At 38.3% G+C, this 12,280-nt stretch overlaps 1 protein-coding gene across 3 annotated transcripts; it reads right to left on the bottom strand.

Annotated features, from left to right (window-relative positions):
* Window positions 1-10,011: 10,011 nt before the first annotated feature.
* On the bottom strand, window positions 10,012-12,192 carry LOC133746426 (probable polyamine transporter At1g31830). Of its 3 annotated transcripts, none has more exons than XM_062174613.1 (2): window positions 12,096-12,192; window positions 10,012-11,669 (listed from the first exon to the last, which is right to left on the bottom strand). In XM_062174613.1, the coding sequence occupies exon 2, from the start codon at window positions 11,628-11,630 to the stop codon at window positions 10,212-10,214; it is 1,419 nt and encodes a 472-aa protein (XP_062030597.1). In that variant the 5' UTR covers window positions 11,631-11,669; window positions 12,096-12,192; the 3' UTR covers window positions 10,012-10,211. The 3 variants fall into 3 exon arrangements, with proteins under 3 accessions (XP_062030597.1, XP_062030599.1, XP_062030596.1); XM_062174615.1 differs by lacking the exon at window positions 12,096-12,192 and adding an exon at window positions 11,928-12,075; XM_062174612.1 differs by lacking the exon at window positions 12,096-12,192 and adding an exon at window positions 11,892-12,033.
* Between the last annotated feature and the right edge of the window lie 88 nt (window positions 12,193-12,280).

The following is a 12,280-nucleotide window of genomic DNA, read 5'->3' as shown; positions in this document are numbered from 1 at the left end:
GAAGAGAGAGATGTCCATGGCAGTTTTTGTAATTATTGTTACTTTTAGTGGCAGGTTGTAAGGAGATGACCTTAATTATCATAGGGACATTTGTGTGTTCTGAATTATAATAAGGCACTTTAAAATGACCTCTTTTATCATTGGCCCTTTTTATAAACCTATTATAACTTGTGGTGTATAGGTTGAAGACAAAATTAAAAAAAAAAAAAAAAACAAAACAAAAAGGAATTTTTTTTTTTTTTTTTAATCTTGAAATGACCATTTTAGCCCTCAAAGGTCAGAGTTAACGTCCAATTTGGACGGAATAGGAGAAATTGGACACGGTTGATTGAAATTGGAAAGTTCAGGAGGTAAAAAAGTGAAATTAAGAGTTTGGGGGTGAAATGATGACACCCCCAAACCTCAGGGGGGTAAACTTAAATTAATCATATATATATATATATATATATATATATATATATATATATATATATATATATATATATATATATATAGGGATAGGGTATTAGACCAACTTTTCGATTACATTTCGGCATCTCAACCGTTCAGTTTTTAGGTCCTAATGTATAGATCATTTCTGCAAATTTTAAGCCAAATTGGTGATCGTTAAGGTATCAAACTAGAATAAATCAATGAACGAACCAAATCTGTCAAACTTGAACCGTTCATACTTATAATCTTAAGTCGCCGTTTTGAATATTGCCTTAACGATAATCAATTTGGCTGAAAATTTGCAGAAGTGATCTATACATTTGGACCTAAAATCTGAAAGGTTAAGATGTTAAAATATGATCGAAAACTTGGTCTAATGCCCTATCCCTAGAAAAGACCAAAAAAATGGATCCCTCACTAGAAGGGCCCTGTGTGTGTGTGTCTGTCCATTTTAGTTCAATCTAATATGATCTACTTTTGGGGATGGAAATCATGGTCCGAGAATTTTTATTTTATTTTATTTTTACCAATTTAAGTTTACGGAGATGGGGATGTAGAATTTACAATGTTTAGTTATTTATCAATATGTGGGGATACAATTTGACCCAATAAAATGCATTGCTAACTCTCCTTATCACAATCGATCGAGTCATTCTTGGGGTCCTCTATATATAATGTTGCAATATGTTTTGAGTTATTAAGGGTCCTTATAGCCCAAATGAGTTTTGATTAATCTCTTACTACGAATAAATTCACTACAGGGAATAGCCAGAAGAGAACTGAGAGTTAAAGATGATTAACTATCAAATGTTTTCAATCTAGTTCAAGACGTAAGTGAAGCGGTACTTACCTGGGATCTATTCTGGTCAGGAAGCTTTCTACTAACTTGTATGAATTAACCTAGCTAGCAAATCTCAGTTCAAACCAAACTAATGAGAGACGTACATTCAAGTTAAAAAGGAACTCGACTTCGACGAGTATGTTAGTTCAGGAGGCGATTTCTCGTTTCATGCAAAGGTGCAAGTTTGATTTCTGGAGACCTAGTGCTCGAAAAAGTACAATGACTGAGAAATGTCAAGTTTATACAACGTTGTTTTGTTTCCCTAGCCTTAAGAGTTTCCAGAAATTGTAATTTTTTTTTTTTTTAGGAAAGGATCATTTCATTAATTTATCTATGGCCAGAAGGCATGTACATCACTACATCATATGTTGTCTCACACCAAAATCATAAATGGCACAAGCCGCCAAGCAGTATGACAGATAACCCTCATTATAAACAAAATGAGCTCACTTATTCGAGCCTAAAAATCAAAGGACCCAAACCCTCACAACTTAACTCCCCTAAAATAGTTAATCTAGTTGCCTAGAGACCTCAATTGGTGTACAACTAGAGAAACTAAGAATTAAGCCGACAAAGATCAAAATCCATGTGACAGACTAAACTAGAGAAAAAGCTATAATAGGCAGAAGCCTCTAAGTCCACTAGAAACGCTAGGCAAGAAAACTAAAACAAGAGGTCCAACCAACATGACCACTAGACCTTGCCCAAGGACAAAGCCCAAGCACCTAAGCCCAACCACTAGGATCAGCCCAGAACCCCGGCGACGAGCAAAGCACCAGCACCACAAGCCAAAAACGCCGTCGAAGCCACCATTGGTAGCCATCGAAGTCACAGGCTCCGTCGCACACAGGGTGACCACCCCACCAACGCACATCGACCCAGCCCAACCAGACTCATCCCGTCGCCATAACCAATCCACACAGCCACCCCATCTGCATTTGAGCATATCCTCTACCAAATTGAGATCCAATCAGATTGCCCTCCTTAAGCTTCCTGCAATCGCCAAAATCTTTCGATCCCCTCGCCAGCCCGTAACCAATAAGTCGAAATCGATCTGATCACCAAACCGGATCCAGGTCATGAACACATCCAGATGCATCCTAGAAAAAACTAGTCCCGTCCGACCACATGGCGCATACCGGCAAAGCTAGAGGCCCGCTCGGCATGGCGGCGCAGTCGGACGAGCGAGAAGGTCAATTGAAGAAGAGAGTAGGTCGCGGAGACCCGCTACTTGTGAGTTCAGTTGAGAATGAAACCATTCCAGAAATTGTAAATTTATTACAACACAACAACAATTTATGCTATCCTTTAAAGAAAATTAATTCAACAAGATAGTCTAATATTAAAACCAGCCCGTTGGTATAATCTTGTTGTAGTCGCCAACATCAATTGCTTCCTCTTCGATGAACCAACCCATTGATACAATCTTACTATAATCCCCAACATCAATCTCTTCCTCTTCGATGAGCCAACCCGTTGGTACAATTGTGCTATAATTCCCAATATCAACTGTTTCCTCTTTGATAATGCACATATGAAACAATGTTACAAGATATTTCATGGATAATCTAGGCAAATACCTAATCTCATTTGCAATTGGATCATTATCAATAAAACTAAGCTAGTTGTTTCTGTATCTTCCAAACTACATAGTACATCAACTTCTCTAAGCAATATCCATCCATTATGACATAGTTAGTAACCCGTGAACAATTCCAATTCCCAAACCAAATGAGGCAATAGCTTAATCAAATCTTTATTGCTCACATATATAGTTGCTATCATTCATGGATCAAATTACCAATAACAAAAGAAATATTAGAAAATAAATAAAAACATTGAATTTGGTACTAGATCACAATTATCTCTTTCGAAGTCGAGGATTTTGATGGCGACAACCTCATTAAAGGGCTTTCATACAGCACGGTGTACAGAGGCGCTTACACCTTGGCCGACCTCCTTATAGAGCGTGTACTGCCTATCAGATACTTCTTCTCCATCCTGACCAGCACTTCCTACCTTAGCAACAACCACAATCTGCAGATTCAATTTTAAAAACCCTAGATTTTGCAATTGAAATTAAAAACTCAGCCCACTCTATTCGGAAAGTTAAAACAACAATGACGATCTGCGCAAAATATCAACAGCTTTTCACAATTTTCTCAGTTCGATTTGTGCAAATAACCTACCTACTTTTTTTTTTTTCAAAAACCCATTTGAAATAAATAGTAATCAAAACTCAAGACACGAATTGTTCCATCCCGAACCTTTATTTACCAGTTTACTGGTCATTTGGAAGGTAAACGGATAAAATCTTTACTTTTCACCTGCATTTTGATCATTTAGTGGCTCTAAAAGTTGACTTTTTGTTCGGCTCAGTTTTTGAGGAAACTTCCTTCATGAAAGTTGTAGAGGACGTTAAACCGAGTTAGAAGACGTAAGGCACGCTAAAATCGGAGTTATAACATTATAAGGGTTTCAAGTCAGTGGCAATTTTGTAATTATGTTGAATTCGTGTCTATAAATAGCAATCTGACTTTCCATTTCGGGAAAGTCTCGAAAATTTCCAGATTTCGTCTTCTCTCGCCGGCGTAGCTTTCCAGCATCACCGCCGCTTCGTCCGGCCACCTATGGCCATTAAATTGGTATCAATCTCTTCGTCTTGCAACAAGGTTTCCATCCATATATGCCTTGCATTCTATCATTCACCATAGACGACGAATCGAAGCCAAGAAGGTTACTGTAGCAAATTGAGTTCCAGCTAGTTTCTGATTTTCTGCCAAACCGTCGAGAATTTGGAGAAATCCCAAGGTATAAAGTTATTCCTTACCTCATGGGCTTTCTTTTGAGTATAATATTGCATATAAATTTGAAGATTTTGGAAGTTGGAATTCCGGCCACCTTGAGCCACCGCGGCTCCTCCGGCGGTCTTTCATAACCATTTTTATCCTTTTTAAGCTTTATCATACTTCCTAGGATGTGTTAGTACGTATTAGTCCAAGTAAAGTTGTAGAATTTTATATGAGAAATTGGGATTTGGTGTTGAGAATAAATTGGGAAAATTGTGAATTGGAAGTGTTGCAGTTAGAGGGAAGCTAGCGGAAGGAAGTTAAGATGAATAATTGTTGATAGAAAAGTTTGGGTTGAATCCGAGAAGAAAAGGAGATGTTGGTTTACAAGGGTTCATTTTAGAATCGTATTTATTTTGCGAATCGTTGCTTACGAAATATAATTATGTGTACAGGGCGATGTACCGAGCTACTGCTAGACGAAGAAACTCATATGCGTGGTCGCCTAAATAATACTGTAAGTGGACTTTTGTTTTAAATAATGATGCATGCTATGATTTTCCCTAAATAATGATTTAATTAATTTATTTATCATTTTGCTATAACTTGAGCATATGATTTGTTACTATTTTTATTTCGATATTGAACTTTCGATGGTTTATCTCCGATATATGATTATTATTTGAAATTATGATTTATGTGATTAAACGAATATTTTTCAAGATGATTTTCAGAAATCAATATTATATTTTATTAGTCGATTTTGAGTTTTCTGGATTATTATCGGAAATGGGATTTTTTTTTAGGGAATTATAATTATATATTATTTCAGGCCTGTTTATTTTGGATTCGGGAATATTTTAGCATGTGAGGCACGTCATTGGAATACACATATTCTTTTATGAGATTTTCCGAGTATGGATGGAAATTGTACTCGTGCCTTATTTCGAGATTTATGGGGAAGCCTTATGGATTTACTGGGTTTTGAATGTTTTCTTCACCATACTTGGATCGTTCTATTAGTGTCTCCTCCTCACTTATTTTGTGTTTGTGAGTGGCAGTCGAGGTGATTTATTCTCCTCCTCACGTGGGTGGTAGTCGAGGTTAGTAGTTATCCTCATCAAATACTCTGTGTGTGAGTGGCAGTCGAGGGTAGAACCTGAGGGGCTCATTTACCCGTATGGTGATAATTTCTTCCCCATATTTTACTATTACTTGACTAGCGAGGCTAGTCCGATTCTTTTAACCAGCAAGGCTGAGATGTTTTCACGAACTTTTTGTGTGGCGAGAAATATATTTTATAAATGTGGCATGCATCGAGATTTTTGTAAATAATTCAAATTGTGGGAAAGTATCAAAGCTTATTTAACTTAAATTATCTCGATTATTTATTTTTTTCCACTCACTCTAACGTGTTTTTCAATTACTTTCCCCTGGACCCTTCGGTTTCAAATGCCCAGTTTGCAAGTGAGATTAGTTGAGGTCGGGCGTACATGGAGTTGAGGCATAGTTGTCACTGTTTCCACATTGTAGGATCTATCGATCCTTTACCCTCTTATTTCTATATTCTTGTATATCTTTTATTTTTTTAGAATTGCTCTAATAACCTGTAGAATTAATATTGTTAAGATGAGATTTGTATTATGTGAAAGTGGAATTGATGGCATTTAGGGAGCAGGGTGGCTCCATGAGTATAAGTATGGTTGTTTAGAAGTGTAAATGGGTTTGATACAGGTTTTGGGTAGTCCATTTTAAGGGTGACGCTGTCGAATTTTCGGTAAAGTCATTCTTAAGGTGGGCCCCACAGGGCCACTTCGGGTTTCAGGGTGAAGTTCGAGGTATGTCCTGTCACGAATTAAAGCAGGGAGAGAAACTACACCTCACATAAAGAGAGAGAGATAGAGAGAGAGAGAGAGAGAGAGAGAGAGTCATAGAGGAGAGTGTGAATGAGGGGTTTTTATATAAAGAACAGTCCATTGGGAAATTTGTCTTCTTCCTTCTCCACAACACCGGAGGAGTTGGCAGAGGAGTGTTGATATCAATCTGGGATTGGAGCTTCGACGACCATGGCTGACCTTATCTACAAACATGGGTAAAAGCCGGCTTGGCCTTAGCAGATACTCGTGAGAAGATGGCCGTTTGCGCGGTGAGGCCACTAAAATAGGCTTGTCTCTACACTCTGCAATGACCGAGTTCTAGCATTCATTCGTATTGTTGAGAAGCATATCACACTTACAATGCTCAGTAAAGTGTGATCTACTCCAGTGTTCTGGTCCATCATGATCAGCCAACCATTTTACAGCTGCACTTGAAGCTTCTAGCATCTCATTCATGTGCTTGTTGTACCAGACCATTAGTGTGTCCCTTGCTGCTGCCCAAAGTAAGTTCTTCAACTCAATTCCCGGATTCTTCTTCTTAAATTTATTGTGAAGATGCCTCACACAATGCCGGTGTTCAGAACCAGGGACCATTTGTTCCACTGCATCAAGCAATCCTTTTTGCTTATCCGACATAAACACATACTTAGGCCCATGATCTAGCTCAAGATCTTCCACCAGATATTCCATAAACCAAGTCCAAGTTTCCTTATTCTCTATCTCAACTACTGCATAAGCAATAGGAAACATACCGTTATTTGCATCAATGCCTACAGCTGAAAGTAGTTGTCTGGGATAGTTAGACTTGATATGACACCCATCAAGTCCTATGAATGGCCTACATGCCTTCTTCCAACCCCTTTTTACTGCATCAAAGCAAACATAAAACCTCTTGAATTTCCTAACACCTCCAGCCATCTCTGTCTTCATCGTCACAGTTGAGTGAGGGTTTGTTTCCCTCAACACAGCAGTGTAACTTTCTAGTAGGTTGTACTGTTCAGCCTCAGTTCCTAAGTTCATTTCTGCTGCCAATTTTCTAGCCCTAATCACTTGCTTGTGTGAAATAGACTGCCCAAAATCTTCATTCACCAATTCTTGAAACTACTTCTTGGACATATAGGGATCTGCCTTGAAGTGGTTAACGTATTCTTTTGCAAGAAATGTAGATGTGCACATCTTAACCCTTGGAAGCGTCTCACAAACACCATGTTCCAAGTTCATAGTTTTAATCATCAGCTCTGGAGATATCTTGTTTATAAATCCAGCATATATCCAAAATTGACAAGGCCTATCTTCCAACTTATCCTTTTTTTTTTTGGACCACAAACCACTTGAACCTTCTTAGCTGTGTTCTTATTGAAAGATAAATTCAACCCATTCTTCACTGCGTATTTCTTCACAGCTTCCTTGAACTGTTTGGAGTTGGCAAAATGTTGGCCAAGTTCAAATTTTGGGTCTTTCATATCCCTTTCTGGAACCCATGCCCTACCTACCTTAACCTTTTTCTTCTTCTTTCTGTTACTTGATGCCTCATCTGAATCTGAATCTGAATCTAATTCATCTTTCTCCCTCAACTCTTCACTATCATTAGAATGGTCTGAGATGTAACCTGCATATCCCATGTCATGGAACTCTTCAAAGACATCTTCATTGTCAACATGTTTATTAAAGTCGGCATCATCTTGTCTTTCATCCACCACATGTATGATGTACTAACTCATTATCATCTTCTGGCAAGATTTCATAATCACTATCAACTAGCACTTCCTCTAGTGGTTCTGAAGGGTCTGGAGGTACATAGTCCTCATCTTGTGAGTCTTCATCTTCAAATTCTTCTTCAACATGATCCACAAACTTGGTTAATTCTCCTACATCATCTGTTTTGTCTTGTTCTACACCTTTTACTCCATGTAGCTCACCATCAGTACGGTGAAGAACACCATGCCCCATTGTTTGACTACTTAGACCACCAAATGAACCTTCACTCAATTCAGAAATTGGATATTCAAATGCACTTGTACGACCAAAAGAACTCGGACCAACATCGATAGCCCTTAGTCTAGCCATAATTATCTCTGGCTTGAACAATATGTGCGGTATTTTTTCCTCATAGCCATCCTTCTCTAACTCTGCCACAGCTTCCTCTACCCTCGATCCTAACACCTCCACCAACAAAATAAATTACTACAATTCTATTTTTTGGCATAGATTTAATCATCTTGGCTGCATCATTGTCATCTTTTACGGGGATGTACCATGATAAATATGGGTGCTTGAACCAGTAGTGAACTAGTGGTTCCCTATAACCAAGTCTCCAAGCAAATGTGTTGAGCTCCAACCATGAAGTCTTTTCGGGATCAAGTTTTTCAAGCCAATGAACTTCACCTCCAATGTATTTGTGTTGCCCACCACCTGTATCAACAAAGCTCCCTCCATGGTGTATTTCTAGAGTAAAACCCTCACCTGCAGACAATCAAATATTCTTTTACATTTCATATTTTACAATTGTACTTTTACTAATTGCAAGTGGCAAGTTAACTGCAAACCAAAGAAACTAATCAAAAATTGAAACTTCTTCACCTTTAGCTATCATTTTCTCATCGTTACTTTTTAATAAATTGAACAAGCTCAATAAAAAAACTTTAATATGTCCGTATACAAACCCTATGTAGAAACCATCATCCTTGCTAATTAAATGAAAGAATTCCCTAGTTAAAAAATGGGGCCTGGGACATAGTTTCACACTTGCACTTTTTCCTCCTATTTTATTAAAGGGTTATTATCACAAATGGTACCTGAACTTATCTTCTATTTTATCGATGGTACCTGAACTTCAATTTTGATCACAACTAGTACCCGAACTTTTCGATTTCATTTTAAATGGTACCTAGAGCCACCTCCGGTCACTATTCTGACTAAAAACGGCATGGGAGGCAATCATAGTGATGATTTCAAGGGTTGCAATCATATATAGTGATGATTTTTTTGTAATAGACTTGCTTTGAACTTGTTGTTTTTTTTTTAGATTTGGCTTTTTTGGCCGGAATAGTGATTGAAGGTGGCCTTAGGTACCATTTAAAATGAAATCGAAAAGTTCGGGTACTAGTTGTGATCAAAATTGAAGTTCAGGTACCATCGATAAAATAGAATATAAGTTCAGGTACCATTTGTGATAATAACCCTTTATTAAATGTTGGGTGAAGACAGACACAACCATTCCCACCATCAATTGCATCAAACAAACATAAATTAAATCACAATAGAGCCAAACTAGAAACGAATAACAAAGACCCATTCCCACCAGATGCATTTAAATAGACCCAGAACAACAACAAACCAATTCAACCCCAATTATGTTTAGTCATCAATATACCCAACGAATCATGTATAAATCAATAATTTCAACAAATAGACAACATATATAAACCATCTTGGGACCACAAAGTGAATGAGAAAGTGACGCTCACTGTGAAATTCAAGGGTCCCCTAAACCCTAAATTCATATTTCCAGTACATCAACTGTCTCCTCTATGACCATCTCAGCGAGCTTTTTCAATAAGGGAATCGAATCTCACTTTGAATCTCTATCTGTCGATCAATCAGTAGAAGAAAAAAGGATCGACGAATATGAGATGAAAAAGGGATTTTTGAGTCAAAATTAAGCTTTCTGAAAGTGTTTCTGAAATCTGAGTCAATTGTCGAGGAAAAAGAGATATTAAGGGTGGTCTGGGCAAAAAGACAATTTTGTCCATGCCCTGATGTCTACGTGTGTACCAAACATGTGCCACATCAGCTAATTTAACGAGGAATTGGACGGAAGTACCAAATGGAGTAACGGAGGAATAGTCGGGGTACCACGAGATTATCTAAAAATTTGTGGGTACTAAAAATTGCATTTCGTGATTGTTTGGGTACCATTTGTAGATTTTACCCAATTTTTGATTACGAACTGATAACAAGAATTTCAATAAAAACTGTATTGTGCTCTTTTCAAGAATTACCATAACTGCTACCGACATTTGAAAGTTTGTGAACTATAAAACTCATCATAAACAGAAGTTCGATCCAGATATACTACCGAAACCAAATTTACAATTTATTCTTTTTGTGGTAACTTCACAGTTTTCACTAGGAAATTAATGGTGCTGATATATAGAAATCTAATCACACATTTTAATCTATCATCATCTTAAAAACAAAGATGATAAATAGCTATTGCACAACATATTGCTATCCACTAAATATACTGCAATACAGCATTTTGAGAGCTTACTAATCTATTAAGGAGTTGGCCCTCTCCTGACTAGCACCATGAAGATCTGGGAGATCAGAACTGATGGAGAACTTCATCCACCTCTTCCTCTCAACATATGTGAGACAGGGCTGCATCACAAGGCCGATCACTATAGCTATAAGACTCACAACCACAACCTTGAGTTCAGAAAGAGCGAACAAAACACCAATTAGCAGGGTAGGCGGAATGCACAAAAGAATGGTTCCAACTGTTCCAACAGGAATCTTGAATGGCCGAGATGCAGCTGGATGCTTCACCCGTAATAGTATAAATGCTATGAACTCCAAAATCATTCCAACACAGTACAAGAAGTTTTCTGCAGCTACAATCTCTTGAAAGCTTAGCCAAGATAGCAAAAGGACTCCGGAAGCTGAGAACATAATGCCAATGACTGGGGTTCCATAACGAGACCGCTTACCAAAGAACTCAGGCAACATCCCTCTTTCTGCCATCCCAAGAAGTTGAAAAGAGTCACTGCTCATTTCAGCCACAAACATCCCCATATTTGACATCGCCGCAGCCCCTTGGATCCAACATCTCAACCAAACTCCCCCAACAATTTTTGCAATATCAGAGAAGTAACCATCAGTCCACAACTCACGATCAAGTGGAACAGCCCCAGTACCAATTAAAAGGGGGAAGAAATATCCAACAACAACCAAAATGAACGCATAAAAAAGAGCCTTGGGGAGAGTTTTCTTTTGGTTCTCCACCTCTCCGGCAAGTGTACTTATAGAATCCCAATAGTTCAAATTCCAAAAGAGAGTGTTCAAATACAAATTCCAGTCCACATTATGTAGACTCACCACTAACCATCTTGAAGGCTCCAACTTGGGAATTACCACAAGTCCCATAACCACAAAAGGAATGATTGAGCAAATCCCTAAAAGTACAGCAACCCATCCCACAATGGTTAAACCCCTATAGTTTAAGTAAGTGAGGAACAATGTCAGAGCTAACACTGCCACGATTCTTGGAAATCCACCGCCTAAAGCTGGTATTGCTGACTTCAAGTAGTCCAAAAACAGAACTGGGTACAAAGCATTATCAATGACTCCACTTAACCATTTCAGCCATCCTTGTTGAAACCCCCAAAATGGACCCAGGGCCGAAGAAACCCAAACCACGTAACCCCCATTCACAGGGAACATGGTACCCATCTCTGCAGTAATCAAGGCCTCAGGAACGCTCCAAATGAATGGAAAGACCAAGAACCCGAGAAGCGCTAGAAGGGGACCGGCAGCCTGAACACTGTCCTCCATACCAAATGGACCCCCAGATACCTCATAGAAGATGAGGAAGACAAGGGGCAGAACTGAGACTTTCTTGAAGTTATTTACCCTAGGGGATTGTGCTTCACTAACTGCAACACATTCGGGATTGTTGTGCTCTCCCATTTCAATGGAGCCTTCCCTAGTTGCCGCGGTCCTCAATTTCTGCATTCAGCATCAAGTTTATAACTTTATAAGGGTGTCTTTTGGTATCAATTTTAACAAGGCATGTATATAGCACAGCAAACTAAACCTATCCTTACAAATCAGCAAAGTCTATATTTTTACATCTACCTTACGTAAGCAATTGAGCAATATTGTAAAGAAATTAATCAGCACCAAAATAACAATATCATGATTCACCAACAAAAATGTATAAGTACGTACACACATAGTAATCATTCAGAAAAAAGAGATATGTACATGAAGACGAACTAAGAAACACAGAAAGCTTCAGCAATAGATAGAGATGGGTCTCTTGAAATGGGCGGTAAAGTTGGATGCTTCAATGGAACTAGGAGTTATCTAAGCAATAGAGAGTGACAATTAGAATGAGGTGGAGGGAAATAGAAGATTTGGAAATGGACAAACCAGGAACAGATGGCAGCAATTCTAGTTTGAGTTCGTGTAGATAATACCCCTGAGTGGCTCAAAGGGAGAGACGATAAGTCAGCAGTGCAGCTGAACTTCAACCTGAGCTGGTGCAAAGTGCAAATCGTTGGAATCGTTTTAATTTGGGAGAGTCACATTTACTTCCTTTTTTTTCTACCAAAAAA

The sequence above is a fragment of the Rosa rugosa genome, chromosome 4 (assembly GCF_958449725.1).
Source record: "Rosa rugosa chromosome 4, drRosRugo1.1, whole genome shotgun sequence".
Classification (NCBI taxonomy): Eukaryota; Viridiplantae; Streptophyta; class Magnoliopsida; order Rosales; family Rosaceae; genus Rosa; species Rosa rugosa.
This window is presented reverse-complemented; position numbering and strand designations above follow the sequence as displayed.